Below are 20680 nucleotides of genomic sequence, written 5' to 3' on the forward strand. Positions count from 1 at the left end.
CACACCCAATCGACAAAACCCGTCAGGCGACGACGCAGGGGGTTCATTGGCGAAGTGATGGAAAAACGACAAGACCGCGTCCATATTTCTCTCCATTTTAACAGAGCTACAGTGTGAAGAACCCAGTGTGAAGTGTGATAAAGGTTTGACTCAATGTTCAAATGTCGTCTTCACTATGTGTAGGTGTTATGTGCAGATCTGCTCCTTGTTTTGCAGTGCTCCTGGAGCTCCTCCTTCAGCCCCTCCTTCTCCTCGTTACCTGGCACCTGCTGCTGCCTTAAAAGCCTGGGAGGCTTCACTCATGGGGCTCGCTAGGCAGGGCTGGCTGCATGGCTCCCATTCACCAGTCTGGTTACCATTCATAACAATAAACCCAGTTTTCTTATATTTAATCCTTGTTTGTCTACTTTATGTTACTTCCGTCGAGCCGGGTTGTACCATATTGGGGGCTCGTCCGGGATCAATCTGGATGAGTTATTTTTTTTCTATTTTTCCCCTAGACAGAGTAACCCGGTATGCTTTGGTGGTGTTTGGTAGGGTGGCTGTGAGCAGCTTCTTGTCATGGTGAGTATGGTGAGCATTGAATCTGAGTGCTATGATTTTAAGTTGTGAGTGATCTCCCTGGTTAGTTAGGGAGTGTGCCAGCTGGGCAGAGCAATTTGTCCTTCCATCGGTGCACTATTTGTTATATTTATTTATTCATTTATTTTTTTCGAGGTAATCCTGGGTGGAGACTTGTTCTCTGGTGGGGGCGAGCATTTCAGGGCCTTGGTCACATGGCTGAGGTTAACTGAGCTTTGCTTTAAAGAGGCCTCGAGCCCGGCACGCCTCAGAAGACAGTTAGGGTTAGTTTGAAGTTAGGCAGGTACCAGGGGGCTTGCTTAGATGATCATTTGCACTCGGAGGCTTGCTCACTGTGCTCAGCAGTGATTGATTTGTAAAGTTATTTGAGTTAGTGACTGCTTTATGGGGACAGTTGTGGTAACATGTCCAGGGTCCTATCTTTGTTTTGTATAGCTTGTGGATTTGTCAGGTGCGGTGTGTGTGGTGTCTAGCTTGACTTTGTGGGCTAGTTCTCCCGGAGGTTGTTGTTGCCTTGGTCTTGATTACCAGCAGGGTCCATTTTGGTAATGGGTTTTTATGGGTAATATTTTGTGCTACTTAGTAGCTAGATGGGAGTTACTAGGCCTATCTCTGTGATCATGGTTTCAAGAATCATTTAGTAGAGAGAATTTGTGATAAGCTGTAGTGTTGGATGAGGTGTGTACTGGGCGTACTGGTTTAAGTTGAAACCTTGGGTAACGGCGATTGGTGTATTTTGTTATGTTTGGTTACTGAAGTTATCTAGTATGGAGGCTATCGATGACTTTATTAGTGCATCCTCGGAGGAGTTGCTTTGTCCACTCACTAAAGAACAGCTCCTTAGCCTTGCCAGCCATTATGACATTAAGATTGCCAGTGGTGATAAACGTCTTAAAGATAATTTAAGAGAAGCACTTAAGGCTAGCCTAGCAGAAGGAGGCGTCCTAAAGCCGTCTGCTTTACCAGCATATCAGCATCAACTTGATCTTCCTCAAATGTCAGATGCTGTGCTGGAGTTCAGGTTGAAGGAGTTGGCGTTTCGAGAATTAGAACTAGAGGATAAAGGAAAAGAGCGTATCCTTAGGGAAAGACAAATGCACCTAGAACATGAGCGTTTCCTAAAAGAGCTTGAATTTAAGCATGCTGCTTTGAGCTCATCCAGTTCTGCCTCGGCTCAGTTTAATGTAGCGAGCAACATCAGATTAGTACCTCCATTTGCTGAGAAAAATGTTGAGAGGTACTTCGCTCATTTTGAACGAGTGGCTACTGTGTCAGACTGGCCAATACATGCCTGGACATCGCTTTTGCAAAGCGTTCTGGTGGGAAAAGCACAAGACGCTTACACTGCTTTAAACATTGAGGATATCAAGGACTATGAAAAAGTTAAAGGTGCTATTCTAAGAACTTATGAGCTCGTTCCTGAGGCGTACCGCCAGCGTTTTAGAGGCCTCAGTAAGCTGGATGAACAAACTTATGTTGAGTTTGCAAGAGAAAAGGAGATCAGTTTTAGCTCTTGGTGCAAGTCACAGAAGGCGGAAACTAAGGAAGATCTTAGACAATTAGTTCTGCTGGAGGACTTTAAAGATTGTCTGCCTACTGCCGTGTGTACTTATCTCAATCAGCAAGAAGTGACCACTCTTGATAAGGCTGCTGTTCTAGCAGACAAGTTTGTATTGACGCTCAAGGTAAACTTTGATAACGACCAAGGTGAGCGAAAAGGAAGGACTGGTTTTAATAGACCTCGGTTTCCAACCACTTCCTCCACCAGCTCAAAACCTCCTCCGACCGTTTCTACAGCTTTCACTAGAAGATCGGCTACTGTGAGTACTCCATTAGAGAGGACTTGTTTTTATTGCAAGAACAGTGGTCACTTCATTGCAGATTGCCCTGTCTTGAGTAAGAAACAAGAGTCTTATAAGCCTGTTGCCTTACTAAAAACTGTGAAAAATAGTGCTGTCATCCAAAACATCGACCAACCCGCTCAAAAGAGTGAGCTGCCTGGTTCTTCGTCTTTCCTTATGGATGGTTTTGTGTCTCTTGTCACTGATCCTTCAACCAAGCAACCGATTAAGATTTGGAGAGATAGTGGAGCTTTTCAGTCTTTGATTCTACAGGACCTCCTACCGTTTTCTGACCAGTCTAAGTTGGGTTCCAGTGTCCTCGTCCAAGGGTTTGGGGGGGGGGGGGGGGGTATCTGTCTCTGCCTATGCATAACCTTACACTTGAAACTGGTCTTGTTTCTGGGGAAGTAGCTGTAGCTGTGTGTTCAAGCATTCCCATTAAAGGGGTGTCCTTCATCTTGGGAAATGACCTAGCCGGTGGTAGGGGGCTTGCGGCTCCTGAGGTTGTTCCTTTTCCTGTAGTGTCAAAATGCCCAGATGATCTTGAGAAGCAATACCCAGAAGCATTCCCTGTCTGTGTCACTACCCGTGCCATGTCAAAGAAGAAGAAACAAGACAAAGAAGCTGATTCTGATATTGCACTGTTTGACACATTTTTGGCGAAGGGTGACATGTTGGGATTTGGTAAAGTGTTTCCCTCTGGTAACGAGCTCAAGTGTGAGCAGGGGGGAGATGAAACCTTATCTTCTCTTTTTGACCAGGTTGTTCCTGATGATGAGATGACAGCTGTGTCTTGTTGCTATTTTGTAAACAATGGTGTGTTAATGAGAAAGTGGACTTCTCCAAAACTGTCCTGTCATGATGATTGGAGTAGTGTGTTTCAAGTGGTAGTGCCAAGTGTCTATCGTCAGGATGTCTTGCAGTTGGCTCATGATCATTGTCTTGCTGGTCATATGGGGATTAAGAAAACTTTAGACAGAGTGCTGAGACATTTCTTTTGGCCTGGTGTGAAATCTGATGTTGCTGAGCATTGTAGAACATGTCATGTGTGCCAAACTATTGGTAAGCCCAACCAGAAGATTCCCCCAGCTCCTTTACATCCTATCCCTGCCATAGGATAGCCTTTTGAGCGTATCTTGATTGATTGTGTTGGTCCCCTTCCTCGTACCAAATCAGGTAACCAGTACTTATTGACAATCATGTGTACAGCTACCCGATTTCCTGAAGCTATTCCTCTACGTAGAATCACTGCTTCAGCCATTTCCAAGGCCCTTATTAAGTTCTTTACAGTGTTTGGCCTGCCAAGAGTTATCCAGACCGACCAGGGTTCGAATTTTATGTCCCGTGTGTTCTCTCAGGTTCTCCAGCAGTTGTCTATTGAGCACCAGACTTCATCTGCTTACCATCCAGAGTCTCAAGGGGCCCTTGAGCGGTTTCATCAGACCCTAATGTCCATGTTACGAGCCTACTGTAAGGAGTTTGAGAGAGATTGGGATGAGGGAACCCCTTTGCTCCTCTTTGCAGCTAGAGAGGTCACTCAAGAGTCCCTTGACTTTAGTCCAGCTGAACTGGTGTTCGGTCATACTGTGAGGGGCCCTTTGAAACTTTTGAAAGAGAGATGGTTGGCAAACCAGTCCCCCGCCACAAATTTGCTAGACTTTGTTTGTAATTTTCGGTCAAAGCTGAACAAGGCATGTGAGCTGGCGAGGCAAAACTTGGGGGAAGCCCAAGGACGGATGAAGGGGTGATATGACCAAAGGGCAAAGCATCGAGCGTTCTCTCCTGGTGACAAGGGTTGGTGCTGCCCTACTTCAAGACGACTCGTCAGGGGTTGAGCATCCTGTTTGTTATTTTTCAAAGAAGCTTGACATTCATCAGATGCATTATTCTACCATTGAGAAAGAGGCCTTGGCTTTTATCTCTGCTCTGGACCACTTCGATGTGTATGTCTCTTCCAGTCAGGTCCTGGTGGTCTACACCGACCATAACCCACTTGTGTTCATCGGCAGAATGAGGAACTCCAACCACCGGCTGATGCGATGGAGTCTGTTTCTGCAGGGCTTTAACCTGGAAATAAAGCACATCCGTGGAAGGGACAATGTGCTCGCAGATGCCCTTTCAAGGTCATAAGTGTCAGAAGCATATGTGATGCAACATTTCAATTTATTTTGGTGTAAATTTGTTGTGTGTAACTTGGCGGTTGCCTAGAGCAACCGTTTTAAGAGGGGGGGGTGTTATGTGCAGATCTGCTCCTTGTTTTGCAGTGCTCCTGGAGCTCCTCCTTCAGCCCCTCCTTCTCCTCGTTACCTGGCACCTGCTGCTGCCTTAAAAGCCTGGGAGGCTTCACTCATGGGGCTCGCTAGGCAGGGCTGGCTGCATGGCTCCCATTCACCAGTCTGGTTACCATTCATAACAATAAACCCAGTTTTCTTATATTTAATCCTTGTTTGTCTACTTTATGTTACTTCCGTCGAGCCGGGTTGTAACAGTAGGGATATGTCTTGTGTCTAAAATAGTCCACTTTTTTATACGGTGGCCTAGAGAGCTCAACGCATTGCAAATAGGGGATGTGGTTTGGGAAAACACAGGTACATACAGCAGCCACCGTACTTTTACTGTAGTAAAGTATAGCAGTATCTATCAAACAAAATATTATTTTGTTTTAAGTTATTTTAAATCTCTTAATCTATACAGTAAATTTTTTTGATATTCAGTATGTAGGTAGTCAGAGAGGTCCTGAACGCAGGCATATCAGTCTCACTCTGAACTTATTGAGCAAAGTGATTTTAGTGAACTTTGTAATATCCAGAAATGAACTGATTTGCTGTGGGTATGTTGCCCCTCTGTTCGCTCGGACATAAACTAAGTCATTACTGTAAGCTATGTTTCGTATGATGTGTCAAATTTACCGCTTGACTTGTCTATCAAGCGAAATGCTTGTGGAATTCGTATTTGTATTGCTTTGTTAAGAATTCGTGTTAACGAGCAGTGTTTTAGCTATCTGCTTAACGGCTCAATGGAGTTTACCTGACTTGTATGTGTACTAATATGGTTCAGCGAGAACAGACTCGATCAGCTTACAACTGTACTTCACAACTGTGGTTGTGTGTTTGTCCAATCTAATGCAGAATAAACCAGTCCAACTACTCCATACAATCTGGACTCCTGTGAAGTGCAGCCAAATAGATAATGTCACACATGTACATCACATATAATCATAATTAACCATTTTTCTCTATCCAGGAACCCCAGTGAAGTGTAGCAGTATCGTTAACTTATGTATACAAGTTAAAATGTGTGTTTGTTTGTTTCATCAAAGAAAAACATATTGTATATTTATTCCTTCCATGGAAGCCTCTATTCACACCCCTTTGTCAGTGAGCTGCATGAACGCAATTTCAACAACCGTAGAATGACAATACATTTGTGCGTGTGTGTGTGTGTGTGTAAATGTCTGCTGTTGATCAACTCTCTCTCTCTCTCCCTTTCTTTTTCTTCTTTTCCACAGCCACAGTGATGGAGAATAACCCCACTGGTTGCCATGGTGCCCAGCACAAATCCATCTCAGTTTGTGTGCCTGTGCAGACTGAAGGGAATTAAAAACACAAGCACTCTGATGGGGTTAGGTGCAAGCCCTGTTCTTAGCAAAGTAAGTGTTTGTCACCGTGTGCATGTGTGTGTGTGTGTGTGTGTGTGAGACTTGAGTGTGTCTCTCTTGCTGCTTCAAAGACACAGCTTCATAATTCACTATTTTTGTCACACACTATTTACCTATTGACCCGACTGCCAAGTTTGTTTCCTCTGCTGTCAGTTTTTTTTCTGTGCTCCAATATGGAGATCTAGGACCAAAGCACAAGTGTTTTCAAAACTCCTGTCCCGAGAAATGACTGCACAAATTCACAAATGATCTACAAGGAAAGTGTACAACATGAAAAGAACAATCATTAAAAAAAGTAACAAGAAAATTGTAGAGGAGGCTGAGTGGGTTAGGTAAGGTAGGCATCGCTAGGGGGTGTTAATCAAACATGGAGGTGGTAGAACTTGTTTATTGCTGGGCATGGGATCAATAAGTATTTGAAAAAAATAGTGTATGTTCATATTGGTGCATATGAGAGTATCTTTAAGCTTAATAACCTTACAACTTATTAACATTTCATTCCACTTTACATTACTCATTTCCAGCCACTGTATGTTAACAAATAGAAATAGAAACCTGTAACTACCTCCACTGTGCACCTGAGGAACATAATTTGGCTTTGGTTATAAGGCCTATTTTAATGTAATGGAACTGTTTGGGCTTGGTGGAGGAATGTGCTCTATCAACTGAGTGTATCTGTAGTTCTTCCTGTTACCATTTTCACTTGACCTGTTCCAAGAAAAGAAAATGATATAAGTCTCCAGCAGAACCGACAGTACATGAGAAATCTCACATGTGTGAGGTCTCTACAAGTTGAGTTTGATACTGTGTACATGATGAAGAACTATAGACATGGGCCTGGTAATTTAGTAATTAGTAATTTTATAAAAAAAATTAAAAAAAATGTGTAGGTGGACTGAAGGTGAAGAGCCATCACAGCTGAAGGTCTTGAGATGATTTTGGAGAGTTCAAGTGTCAGTTTCTCCAGTCTCAGGCAGACCCCTCCTCCTTATCCTCTTCCTCTTTTTTCCCTGTAAACAAACACAAACATGTCAGACTCTCTGACAGCAGCTGCAGTGACCTTGATGTCTGTGAGCATAGTGTACAGTACTTACATAATTATCAGACGCCTTCCACTCAGGGAAGAGATCCTTGTGGAGCTGACGCAGCCTTTTAGCTTCTGTGAAATATTCTTTCTGCTCGTCGTCGGACATCGAATTCCACTGTGGACACAGGACAACACACACAAGCATAAATACACACAGATCCACATTAACTGGTGCAGGTCCTGCATTGAAACCTCCCACAGTGTATTTGTGACATAAAATATTGGAAATTCTCTTTTCCAATTTAGGTTGGTTCGCTGGTCACGTGACAGTAAATACAAATCATTCCCAAGAACAAAACTAATTGAGTCACAATGTCAAGAGTGACAGAGAAACTTTTTTGAAGTAATGTCTGACACTGCTCGATAGATGACAGCACGACGCTTGTGAATCTTTAATTAAACTTTGGTGAAGTTTGTATGATACTGACTGAAACATTCAGAATAAAGATACCTACTCTCTGTCCAATGAGTTTGTTGACAGAGGCACAGTCGGACTTTCCCATCTCGATCGCAACTTTTGGCATCTGTTCCTTGCGGTAAATCATGAAGGCGTTTGGTGGCTGCTTAACATACGGCACGTTCTCGGGGTCCGGCTGTTGCTGAACCCTTCTCTTTCTATGGACAAACAGAAAAAAACACAGGCAGAGATAAATTTCTGTGTGTGAAACTGTGATCAAGGACACAAACAATAGAGTTCACCAGGATCTTGGAACATAAATAAGAAATAAATATATGAAATATGAGAAGAGTGTGTTCAGATTTTGATTCTGGCTTTGTTGTGGTCAGACACAGATGATGAACCAGTCAGGTGGACTTACTCTGGAGGGGGGCGGATCACTGGAGGATCATTAGGAACAACAGGAGCTGTATTGGCCTGATAATGGTAAAGCACCTGTCCATTCCTACATAGACACAATCAGGGAGACCCATTAGCTGAGTGAACATTAGGGTTGGAAGATACACACAGAGTCTCACAGTTGTGTGGTTGTTTGCATTTCTGTGTGTGATACTTACGCAAATCCAAAAGGAACCAAATTGTTCCCCTGGCCTTGAGGGAGACTCACAACTGGGGCGTTGTTGAACTAGACACATGAACAGACACAAAGTTTCAGTTACTGCCTGAAAGAGCTGCAGTGGAGTAAAACACAGCCTGTCCACTTTATACCAAACCAGAGCTTTGTGTAATGTATAGCAGTGTTGTGCATATGTTGTTCATATATTTCGTCATCGATGAACTGAATGAATCTTTTTATATATGATGAACATGAGTACACCACTTACGTTCGCATGCATTTTTTTAAAATCATCATCGTATCAGGCCATCGTGTGAAATGCCAGGAGCGAGAGAAACTGTGTTTGTGTGCATGTGCGCTCAGAGAGCGCACACGCACACAGGCAAAGGGGGCCCGCCCCCCACTCACTCGCTCACAGCGACACGCGCAGTAGAAGAACAGCGGAAACAGTGAAAACACATTGTTTCTCTGGTCTCAGCTGCTCAGTGATCAGAGCAGAAGCTGCAGCTGGTTTGTACCGTGCTTGAGTTCCTGTGTCCTCCACTCTGACCTGCTCTCACTTGAACTAATAAACACTCCTCACTAGTTATCAGGACCTGATCAGCACATGAAGTCACTTAGTGTTCGTTTGATTCACTCCAGAGTTTGAGGCTGCATTTAAACATCATGAAAAATGACTCGTCAGCATGTTGTGCTCAGTACAACACGAGACGCTCACAGTGTTAAAGGGAGCGGAGCGACACGCAGACATGACCCGACACCATCGATTCATAACAAAACCCACCATCGTAAGTTTGTCACCTAAATCATCCAAATCCACTGATGTGTAGTCGTTGATACCCTACCTGTTGTTGGCTGCAATGAGCTGCCTGGTTGTACCAGAGGCCTGGATGCAGGACAGTTGGAGGCAGGTACCTGGAAGGACCTGTTGCAGCATCAAGTCCAGGTGCTGGCAGAAATGGCTGATGAAGGCGGGGAGCTGCTGCACCAAGGGGCTTGGGGGGGTTTGACTGATAGCTCATCACTTCTTCAGCTGCGGTATCACCAAGAAGAGGAGAATCAGTCTTCCCGCAAACAGTTCATGCATCAAAGCGCGGTATGTTTTTAACTAAGATATTACAAAGGATCCTCTTTACAACAGCTTGTGCACCCTTAGGGTGATCCAACATTTTTGACTGTACACCTCAAAAGGTTGAATTGTTTTTCCTTTTTGGTAAGAGATGCACTTGACAATTCTGACACCAATCAGGCCTCATCCACTGAAAATGACAATGAGGCACGCGTTGAAGCGATGAAGCAGCATGTACCAGGCAAAGACTCTGTTTCAGATGGAGCAGACAATACCTTAAACACTCCTGTTGATGTAGTTGAAGATGCACAGCAGACACCATGAAGAGGAAATATCTGATGACGTCAAAAGCGATCCAGACTATACCCCATCCTTCGAAGAGTCCTTTGAAGGTTTGATCATAGACCATCCAGAACGCAACAAGATCAAAGTCAAACACAGGAATACCTTGTTGCAGGACACACACAAATGGAGTGTGTCAGCATGCATAGTACTATTTACCGCAAAATAGTTATAGATAACTTCACCCCAAGAGACTACGTCATCATTCTCCAGACTGCAAGAATCAGCCCACCACCTTACTATGCAAAGGTGCTCAAGCATGATGAGTTCCTTGAAAATGAATGTATCTCACTTCATAAGCATCAGACCAGGCAACAAAGCTTGAGATCCGACTGTGCTCTGTCAATCAAGAAGAGAAAGTTGAAGGTCATTTATTCCTCTTATGTTACATAATTGACAGACATTGTTATATATTAAGTATCTCAATAGTCATCTATTCTCATAACCTTTTTGAGTGAATTCATTAATAAATATCATATATTCAATATTTTGTTAATTAATTTGTGTTTTCTGAAAAACCTGAATAAATGACTTGGGCCATTAGTTTAAGGGCATGATGATATTTGAAATGTGCAGGAACGTTCTGATTTGGTTGGTTAGGATGCAGATGCAACAGACACTAATTAGTTGTTGATATTTGTTGAGATTGTTAACATGTGTAATGTAGTTATAAATTAGGAATAAAATAAGAAAGGGGAAACTCAAACTAGAGCTTTTTATTTATTTTTTATAAAATGTATCCGATCAATGTTATTTGAACAACATATGCACAACACTAGTATACATTCAAGGGTCGGCAACCTTTTTGACAATAAGTGTTGATGTAAAATGTTCTTGTTAATTAGTGTGCCATATCAAAAAAATGTTATATTAAGTTTATTATTGAACCACATTAATATTTCCTACAGACATGTCATTTTATTCCATCCATATTGGCTATATATAGAGCAACTCTTAAAAAAAACATGTTTATCTCATTATGATTGCAATAATAAATTTGTTATTAATCCCACCAGCCACACTCATATTCAGAATTGTGAAGCCATAGTCTTCTAGCTGTGAGGGCTTAAATGCCCGTGTCTTCGTTATTTTAGCACGCGGGCATGCCACCACCAATACACCTGAGCGGCAGCACTTCACGGAGATTCATGTGGGCTGGAGGCTTCTTATTATTATTTAATGGCTATTGGCATCCAGCCTATGGTGCATTACTGGAACCTAGTGGCAGGGAGGTGTTAACATCAAACAAGCTAAGTAATACAGGCTGCGTGACTGCAAAATGTAAGTTTGATATGAAGTGGACAGGCTGTGTTTTTACTCCACTGCAGCTCTTTCAGGCAGTAACTGACACTTTGTGTCTGTTCATGTCTCTAGTTCAACAACGTCCCAGTTGTGAGTCTCAGGACCTGGGGAACAACCTGGTTCCTTTTGGATTTGTGTAAGTATCACACACAGAAATACAAACAAACACATAACTGGGAGCCTCTGTGTGTATCTTCCAACCCATATGTTCACTCAGCTATGTGTCTCCCTGATTGTGTCTATGTAGGAATGGACAGGGGATTTTCCTTTATCCGGCCTATACAGCTCCTGTTGTTCCTAATGATCCTCTAGTGATCCGCCCCCCTCCAGAGAAAGTCCACCTGACTGGTTCATCATCTGTGTCAAAATCTAATCACACTCACCTTATATTTCATATATTTATTTCTTATTTGTGTTCCAAGATCCTTGTCGACTTTATTGTTTGTGTCCTTGATGACAGTTTCAAACGCAGAAATTTATCTCTGCCTCTTTTTTCCTGTTTTCCCATAAAAAGGGAAAGATTAACTGACAGCTGGACCCCGAGAACATGCCGTATGTTTAGAAGCCACCGAACGCCTTCCTGCATGCGTGCTTGTAGGCATGCGAGTTGTCCTATGTCCACAATGAAAGTCGCTATCCAACAAGAATCTGAGAGGGAGAGGCAGCTCCACCTTCATCTCTTCCCTGAGTGGTCAGCGGGTGATAATTATGTGAGTACTGTACACTATGCCCACAGACAACTCATACATTTTACAGCCAGATTATGCAACAAGGTCACTGCAGCTGCTGTCAGATGGAGATTCTGAAATGTTTGTGTTTGTTTACAGGGCAAAAAGAGGAAGAGGATAACGGGCCGCAGCTCGCGGGCGGAGCCACACAGGGACGCCATCCCACCGTCGGTGAAAACCCCCAGATACGACGGGAAAGCTAACTGGGAAGCATTTCATGCTCAATTTGAACTGTTAGCCCAGGCTGGAAAATGGTCTGTGGAGGAAAAAGCCCTCCAGTTCGCTGGGTGCCTTACGGGGGATGCACTGACTAGCCTGTTGCTGCTAAGCCCCGCTGATAGGAGCGACTACGATGCATTGGTGGGGGCCCTAAAGAGACGATTCGGATTGTGCTCAACAGCCAGCCTGCTTCGCTCTGAACTGTGCAGTAGACAGCGTCGACCTGGGGAGCTGCTGAGGGATCTCGCCAACGACATTGAGGGGCATGTCCACCGCACCTATACACACATGCACCCAACCATCCAGAGTGAGCTAGCCCGCGACCATTTCCTGCAGGCCTTATTACCAACTGACCTGCGTATCCAGACATTGCTAGCCCATCCCAGGTCCCTCCAGGCGGCTCTGGAATTAGCCACAGAGAGAGAGATGCTGTGTGGTGGGACAAGGGAAACGGCAGTGGATATTACTGCACAAGTGAGAGCTGCGCGTGGAGCTGAGTTGAGTACGACAAAACCTGCATGGGTGGAAAAGCTAACACAGCTCGTGCATGCCACTACACTGCTCGTTCAAGGGTCTGCTGGGCATGTGGACAGCCTGGCCACCTGGTTCGACAATGCCCCCGAAACCCAGCTAACCAGGGAAACGAGCAAGGGACCGCATCATCGGGATGATGCGGACCCCTGCTTCTGTTTCCCGCACCCCTTCAAATAAAGAGACATTAAGCTGCACTAATCGGATGGGAGTGCCACCATCAGCAGGTGAGGTTGACAGCCAGCTGGAAAGCCTCATCATGCTGGGCCAAACGTGGATTGGAAACTGCTGGTATGCACCACTGACTATCGAGGGTTCAGAGTGTTTTACGCTGGTGGACACAGGCTCTTCAGCGACGCTGGTGAAACCAGAGATGGTAAAGCCGGTTCGGGGCACCTGAGGTCATCCACACCGACCAGGGCAGGAACTTTGAGTCCCGTGTGTTTGCAACCATGTGTGAAAAGCTGGGTTCCCATAAGACACGCACCACACCCCTCCACCCACAGAGCGACGGCCTGGTCGAACGGTTCAACCGCACACTGGCGCAACAACTTGCCATAGTGACCGCTAAACACCAAAAGGACTGGGACACCCATGTTCCCCTCGTGCTGATGGCATACAGGTCTGCTACCAAAGACTCCACATCCTGCTCCCCCGCCCTACTCATGCTAGGCAGAGAAATCCGGACTATGGCTGAGATGATGATGGGGCGACCTCCGGACACCCCGCTGGATCCTCCGGGGCCTGAATATGCCAGGAAGTTACAGGATCGGCTGGATTCCGCACACAAGTTTGCCAGGGGACAGCTGCAGAGTGCAGGGGCAAGACAGAAGAGGAACTATGATGTACACACCAGAGGACGACATTTCGAAGCCGGCGAGTTGGTCTGGGTGTTCAACCCACAGAGGAAGAAAGGCAGATGCCCAAAGCTGGACAGTAAATGGATGGGGCCCTGCAGGGTCCTGGAGAGGGTGAGTGAAGTCGTATACAGGGTCCAACTGCCGCTGAGAGGAAGGAAAGTTGCCCTCCACATAGACAGACTGGCTCCCTATCGGGGCATGGCGACTCCATTGCGAGTAGAGGCTGGAACACAGAGCGTCGGGGACACTGTTCGAGCTTCTCCCCAACATAGCTCGGAGGTTCCGGTTCATGCCCCGGATTCCACGTTGGCTGGACCCTCCTCTGCTGCACGGCCGCAGAGGGAACGGAGACCTCCTGACCACCTGGGAGTCCCTCGGGGACGAGGGACTTTGATGGGGGGAGGTAGTGTAACGGACTGGGTTTATGTTTATGTGCGTTTTTGACGTTGTTCAGTAAAACACTGTGTTCAAGGAGTGTTCTGATATCCTGGGGTCTGTGAAGGGGTCAGGGGTGGGACATGTGATTGCTTGGACCAATAGAATGGGGTTTTTCGGGGGAGACAGTCTCTCATTGGCTGTTTGTGTTGATGAGCAGGAGTGGGGTTGTTGTGGAGGGTACGAGAACGGAGTGAAGCTAGAAGTGACATGTCCGTGAAAAGATTAATAAAAGTTGTTAAACTACGAAGAAGTTCCTTGTCCTCTGTAAGTGAGGACGTTACAATATTGTAAGAAATATATAAAGCTTTCTTAACAACAGCATCACTTTATAATAAAATAATAACTGCAGACTCCAAAGCCGAACAAAACGAATTATGCACATTGGCATGTACAGTGTGTGCAGGCTTGGTGCGTAAATGTCACCAGAAGGAGATTAATGGAGTTTAAATTTGATGAAATTCAACCAAGAAAATCAGATGTAAACAATAATGGAATGTGATGTCGGAAATGGCAGCAGAGTTTTTAGTGCTGATGTGGCGATCTCAGGGTATTCTGCTGTGACTTTAATCCAGAACACCGGCAGAGTTGTTTTCTCGAACATACTTTTAAGGCCGCCGTCATTTGCGATCTCCAGCAACTGATCTTATTCTTGCACAGACATGCTGGATTCACCTGGTTTGTTGACAAATGGGTCCGACAAATACCATGTGGCTTTGTGTTTGGCGAAAAAGTCACGTGACCGAGACAAGTGTCTTGACAAGCGTAAAGCATAAGACATTTCTGTCACGTAAGTGATGCTACTGGAGTTGTTGCTAATAACTAGACAACCTAGATCAGCAGTCCCCAACCTACAGCTATAGACCGGTTGGATGTCAGACAATAATTCATTAGTCTCATGGGTTAGGGTTACTCTCTCTCTCTCTCTCTCTCTGAGTGCATGTTGGGACTGAGTGTGGTGAGTGAGCTGGAGAAAGTTTGTTCAAATTGTTTGATTTTTCTACCTGTTTTTTTGCTCTTTTTTCCCTCTGCACTTGTAGTAGAGGTGTTTTTTGTTTCTGTGTGAGTGACAGTGTCATGAGCAGCAGTTTTTAGTTGTTAGTTGTGTTTGTGTTTGTGCAGCATGGCTGCTGCAGGTGGATGCTCCGGCCTCCACAAGTTAACACGCCGACACGGCATCAAACTGTGTCCAGCTGTGGACTGCTCGGTGGAGAAGGTCAGTCTGGCTGTGGGTGAGGTTGTGGGGTATGACAGTGTGAAGTCGGCCTCACGTATGAACAGTGCTGTGGTTGTGTTTGTGGATAGCATTGAAAAAGCTAACCAGCTACTGGAGAGGGGAGTGGTGATTCAGGGCTCCTTCACACCTGTGTTGTCCCTGGCTAATCCGGTCAAGAAGGTCCTCATTTCTAATGTCCCCCCATTCCTGAAGAATGAGCTAATAGAGAAAGAACTGGCTAGACATGGACAATTAATGTCCCCCATAAAAATGATCCCCATTTACAGTAGATCTCCACACCTCAAACATGTCGTGTCTTTTAGGAGACACGTGTTTATGGTGCTCAAGAAAAGTGAGGAAGAGTTGAACCTGGTTTTTAGTTTTAAAGTTGAGGATTTCAATTACACGGTGCATGTAACATCAGGGAACATTAAATGTTTTGGCTGTGGGAAGGAGGGACACCTGATCCGCTTGTGCCCTGACAGAGCCGGTGGGGGCCAGTCGGCTGCCTCTGCATCGGGCCCCCCGCCTGCCTTGGCGGGTGGTGACTCGGCTGCTCATGCACCGGGGCCCCCGCCTGCCTTGGCGGTCGATGGTTCCGCTGCTCCTGCACCGGGGCCACCGCCTGCCTTGACCGTTGATGGTTCCGCTGCTCCTGCACCGGGGCCCCCGCCTGCCCTGGCTGGTGGTGTTTCCGGTGCTCCTGCGCCGGGGCCCCCTCCTGCCTTGGCCGTTGATGGTTCCGCTGCTCCTGCACCGGGGCCCCCGCCTGATTTGGCGGATGGTGGTTCGTCTGCTCCTGCATCGGGGCCCCCGCCGGCCTTGGGGGGTGCTGGGGCCTCTGTCCTGATGGAGCCGCGGGGCGACACACCAGGTTCACGGGTGGAGGACATTGAGGACGTCCATCAGGAGAACGAGGTCAGAAACACTCAAACAGACACTAGAGGAGCAGAGGCAGAGCTCTCTGATGAGGAGGATTTTTTGATGGAGGAAGAGTTTAAAAAACTGTCAGCCAAAAGAAAAAACCCAGAAAACAAGACAAATAGTGACCAAGCTAAAAAAGTTTCAAAGAAAAACCCACCGTGTTCTTCCTCTCAGTCAGAGGAACGTTTAACAGAAACACAGGAGAACAAGCAGGTGGATGAAGAAGGTTTTTACACCTTCACCAGCATCCGGACCTTTTTACAACAGACTAAGGGCTCAAGACTGGTTAAAGTAGAAGACTACTTCCCTGATTTGAAACTTTTCCTCCACTCAGTGAGACACTCCGTGTTGAAGGATGAGGATGACCCGTGGTTCACAGGAGTTTTACCGCCTGAAAAAAATAATGGCAAAAATCCAAGCCCAATTGGCCACTTGATGTTTAAACCCTGTCTGTTTTTCCTCTGTCTGTTTTGACCCTTTATGTTTTTGGTCTAAAGACACTCTCATCCAACCTGGTCTGGAGACCAGTAGCCCGTGCCATACTGGAGCGGTGTGGCCCTCACCTGGACTACGCTGCAGGTCTGGCCTCATGTTTGGGGGATCAGGTCAGTCAGGTGGTCAGCCTCCTGCTGAGAGGCTGGAACCAGCAGCTGACTCACCCTGACCTTCAGTTGATCACTGTGATGGACTCATTCAGCCGGACTCCAGTGATCCTCTTCCCGATGAAAACCTTTTGTCCCTGAGTTTAAATGTGGAAGTTCTTTGTTTTGAAGTCAAAAAAGAGCAGCTGGTTTTTGGTCATTTTTTTTTGGTTTGAATATTGTATTATTGTTTTTTCTTTTCGATCAATTTTTTTGATATGTTATAGTAACTTGTTTGTTGGAACTAAACTGAGAAAATAAAAGTGACTTAAAAAATCAAATCTCTCTCTCTCTCTCTCTCTCTCTCTCTCTCTCTCTCTCTCTCTCTGTGACATCACACAAGGGCCTGGTGACATCACAGTCCTTTGATAACCTTTTTTTACAGCAAAGCAGTTCCATTGTGTACTATTCAAAGGAAATTTTAGGCAAGTAAGGAGCAGTAAAGCAATTCATATGCTACACATTTGAAAGGCAAAATTATTTACTTAGGGAACATATCTAGGTAGCAGACCAGCATATACAGTACTGTGCAGTTTAACAGTGTGATAATTCATATCCTGTTTCCCTCTGTCTTTCAGTCATGCGTCGTACGAGTGCACGCCTGAGGTCCGCTGGCTACTACGACACACATAAGGAATATGATGCGCTGCGTCAGTCAAATATATACAACTGCGAGAACCCTGTCAAGTACGTAACACTATGTGTGTGTCTCAAGCTTGAATTCAACATTTGTCTATTCCCTAATGCCAATTTCTTCAATTGTGCGTGTGTGTGTGTTGTCAATTTTTAAAGGCTTTTCAAGAAGAGGAGTGCTGCTGAAACAATCAGCTTCATGCCAACCATCCCTGCAAGGTACTTGATGTCTGAGGGCCTGTCCAGCAGGCTGCCCATTGAAAATAAAACCAGTACTACCAGCAGTACCCGGACTACCTACACCTACAGAGTTACCAACGGTCCCAGCAAAAAGGATTCAGTTCATGGATACATGAGAGCAATTAGCAGTGCCTTTTCGATGAGTGAGTGTCACAATTATCCGTCATTGTAAAATATAACACGATATCATAAATTATTGCATAATAATCTGATATATTCAATTTTTTGCAGCATCACTCTCATGGACGGGGGCCGAAGCTAATTCGAGGATGATGCACGTGGGAGATTTAGGTAAGTTGATGGTGGATGTGTTTAGGTTTGGCTTTTGTTTCCTTGATCTTCAAGCTCATACTTGTGCTTGTTTTAATGGCACTGTTAAGTCGGTTTGTGTGGGCTGTGTTCACATTGCTGCATGTTCACATGAACAACTATCATTTGACATAAGTTTGTGTTTTCACAATCACTGCATAAAAATCTCCTTTTTTTTCCTTGTCCTAACATGAAAAATCCAGTCAGCAGTCGCATGAAGAAGACATGTGGTCTGCTTTTACTTCTCCTCGTCATATCACTTTGTAAGTGGCATTGACATTCTACAAGATTCAAGTTTGCAGGTCATCTGGCAAGGAGACTACTTGCTGTTCTCTCAGACCTTTGGAGCTCTAAGAACTGTGCCCCCTTGTTTTCTCCAGGTGTTTGGTTACTCTTTCCTGTGATGACCCATTTCAAGGATTTAAAACTGCTCAAGTTTCTACCTCATCAACCCAGCACCCATCTTGATGCTGCTGAGGAGGTAGGACTCAACTGTAGATCACCTACATGTCTCTCACTGTGTATTTGTGTTTATAATTTCTATTTAGCTTCTGAGGAATTCAGATTCTCAAACTATACCCTTGTGTAAATCATGCATTTCTTCATTTACATTTTCCTATATTCTTGAACAATATAGTAGTGCTCTAGTAGAGTAGTCCCTAATCCAGATTTTAGACTCTGACTCTGGGTTGTGCCTTATATCCTTGGTGAAACATAATCCCTGTATCTTCTGTATATTTTTACAAGTACACACCACTGCCAGTACTGACGAATTTTACAACTCTAAACCTAAAACTACAATTTCCTTTGAAAAATTAAAAAAAAAAGGTATTTTATCTAACTTACTTACATCCATGTGATTTACCCAGAGAGAAATTATACAGGATTTAAGTTCTTGCTGAGAAACTAGTTAAGTTGCAAAAATGTAGCCCCAATGCAAAGACATCTATTCACTCTGACCATATCTTTCTCCCTCAGAACAAGAAGCTGATGAATCTAGAGATGCAGGACTTGATCGGGCTGATATCCAGCCTTCGTGACAGGATCAAAGTGCTGGAGATGAAGAATGCAGAGGTAACAGTGCTTCTAGAGACGTCTGCCAGTGACAGACACACACAGCCATTAATCTTTAGTTCTTGTTTACTTCAAACTTGCTGCTGTGTTTCTTTGACATGGTGTGACTGAAATGTGACTGTAACTTTCTTGTTGCTTTACCAGGGGGTCAAACCACCGGCTCCTTTAGCTACCAACGGTCAACTAACCCCAGCAATCCAACAGGCAATGGAGAAGTGGCTCAGTAACCACATCAAGGTAGATGGAGAGATCCTCTAGATCTAGATCATCTCCAAGACTACTTATCGACTGTAGATGTCACAAATGTCAATACAAATTAATTATGTACCATTTTAATGTCTATCAGGAGCAGGCCGTATTCATTCCTGATGACAAAGGATTTGGGCATTCGATAGCTGACAACATGGCTGACTTTGCCCTCGAGGTTCAAGGTCAGGAATATCTCCATATCACTGTTACTTGTTTTAAGTGAATGATTCTGCATTACAGATTTAGTCATCAGCATCACATATCAGTTATAATTATCACTTCTATAAGCTCAGTATGACCATTCTTGTAACATTCTTGCAGACTGATGACTTAGCATTCACACAAATGACCCATTTTTGTGTTTCTGTTTGCAGGTGCCAGGGTGATCACTTCTAGGTGTTCAGAGACCTATCATGGTAGTATGGCGTTTGTGACCCTGTTTGGCTTCAAGATTTGGAGTTTCACTGTGGACCCGCGGACCGCTATTCAGGTATAATGAATGATCAACTCCTGCCCTGTATTCTTTGTATCTTCTGTGGGGCTGGGTATTGTTCACTGCAAGTCAGTGACTATTAGTTTACTACAAGGAGATATTATTTCCTAATTGCATCTCCTCTCTCCACAGGGTATGGCACCACTGCTCCCAGGGAGGTGTTGGTCTTTCCCTGGTGCCCAGGGAACTCTTGCCATCACTCTCTCTAATCCTGTTAAGATTACACACGTGACAGTGGACCACATAGCCCGCTACATCTCACCCAGTGGCAGCATCAAGTCCGCGCCCAAAGAATTTGAACTCTATGTGAGTGTTCTCAATACTATTAGTTGAAATCCATTATAAGAGGCACTGCAGACGTCCTATCACTCTGTGTTTAAACCTTGGAGAAAAAAGTGAGTCACATACAATAGTCGCAACTCTAATGCATTATTTCTCTCCCAGGGAATGAGAGACATCTCAGGGAAGAGAAGTCTTCTTGGAACGTTCACCTACGATCAGAGTGGCGAGTCCACGCAGACATTTCAGCTGCCTGTAAGTGCAAATTATCAAATCTATACAGGCAACGAAACCATTGTTAAGTCTTAAATGTTAGAATGCAGTAAAGTTTATGTCTGTTTGATTCTATCTCTTTATCCCACTCTATCCAACTCACTCATCCCAATTGATATCTGTCTTCTTTGTTTCTCTCCATTCTCTTCTTTTCTCCTGTGCCCTGGTACCAGAACCCAACTGACGACATATATCGTGGTGTGGAAATGCATGTCCTCAGTAACTGGGGACAAGCGGAATATACTTGTCTTTACCGCTTCCGTGTGCATGGGAAGATCGCCTCCACTTGAATTTGAAAATAAACTGTCTCTCTCTGTATCTTTTGTTTTCTTCTATTCAAATCAGTTTTGCTATTCAAAATGTTTTTAATTCCCCAAGTTTTTCTTTTGATTCATTAATTCGGTTCAACTTTCTACTTCCACTAATTTGAACTTGGAATGGAAAACATGGAATTTATTTTTTCATTTTCCAGGTTTGGAAAAGTCATGGAAACTGAGCAAAGGTTAACACTCACATTGAAATTGAAACAGTTGTCCTGGAAATTTTATCGATGTGTAAAATAGTAATATAATTAAACTATTGAGCACAGAATTAAGATGAATTCATAAAAACCTTTACATGTGAACAGCTTTTCACTGTAGATAGAAATGGATGATCCCATGTTGTAGAACATGCTCTTGGC

The 20680-nt window shown here is 44.5% G+C and overlaps 1 protein-coding gene across 2 annotated transcripts; it reads left to right on the plus strand.

The window, feature by feature from the left end:
- Positions 1 to 2: 2 nt before the first annotated feature.
- On the plus strand, positions 3 to 20308 carry LOC128428785 (SUN domain-containing protein 2). Of its 2 annotated transcripts, XM_053415031.1 has the most exons (15): positions 3 to 143; positions 5932 to 6072; positions 10967 to 11030; positions 17027 to 17135; positions 17241 to 17464; positions 17553 to 17612; positions 17834 to 17893; positions 18011 to 18111; positions 18609 to 18704; positions 18849 to 18941; positions 19051 to 19135; positions 19328 to 19443; positions 19579 to 19752; positions 19891 to 19980; positions 20172 to 20308. In XM_053415031.1, exons 2-15 carry the CDS (start codon positions 5965 to 5967, stop codon positions 20286 to 20288), a joined length of 1497 nt encoding a protein of 498 aa, XP_053271006.1. In that variant the 5' UTR covers positions 3 to 143; positions 5932 to 5964; the 3' UTR covers positions 20289 to 20308. The 2 variants fall into 2 exon arrangements, with proteins under 2 accessions (XP_053271006.1, XP_053271007.1); XM_053415032.1 differs by lacking the exons at positions 3 to 143; positions 10967 to 11030 and having other exon boundaries at positions 5956 to 6072.
- The last annotated feature ends 372 nt before the right edge of the window (positions 20309 to 20680 follow it).

The sequence above is a fragment of the Pleuronectes platessa genome, chromosome 22, assembly GCF_947347685.1.
Source record: "Pleuronectes platessa chromosome 22, fPlePla1.1, whole genome shotgun sequence".
Taxonomy (NCBI): domain Eukaryota; kingdom Metazoa; phylum Chordata; class Actinopteri; order Pleuronectiformes; family Pleuronectidae; genus Pleuronectes; species Pleuronectes platessa.

Coding starts and splice junctions, on each gene's coding strand:
- LOC128428785 (XM_053415031.1), top strand. CDS start 5,965: ATGGTGCCCAGCACAAATCCATCTCAGTTTGTGTGCCTGTGCAGACTG. Junction 17,465..17,552: donor TAGCAGTGCCTTTTCGATGA/GTGAGTGTCACA, acceptor AATTTTTTGCAG/CATCACTCTCATGGACGGGG. Junction 19,444..19,578: donor ACCCGCGGACCGCTATTCAG/GTATAATGAATG, acceptor CTCTCTCCACAG/GGTATGGCACCACTGCTCCC.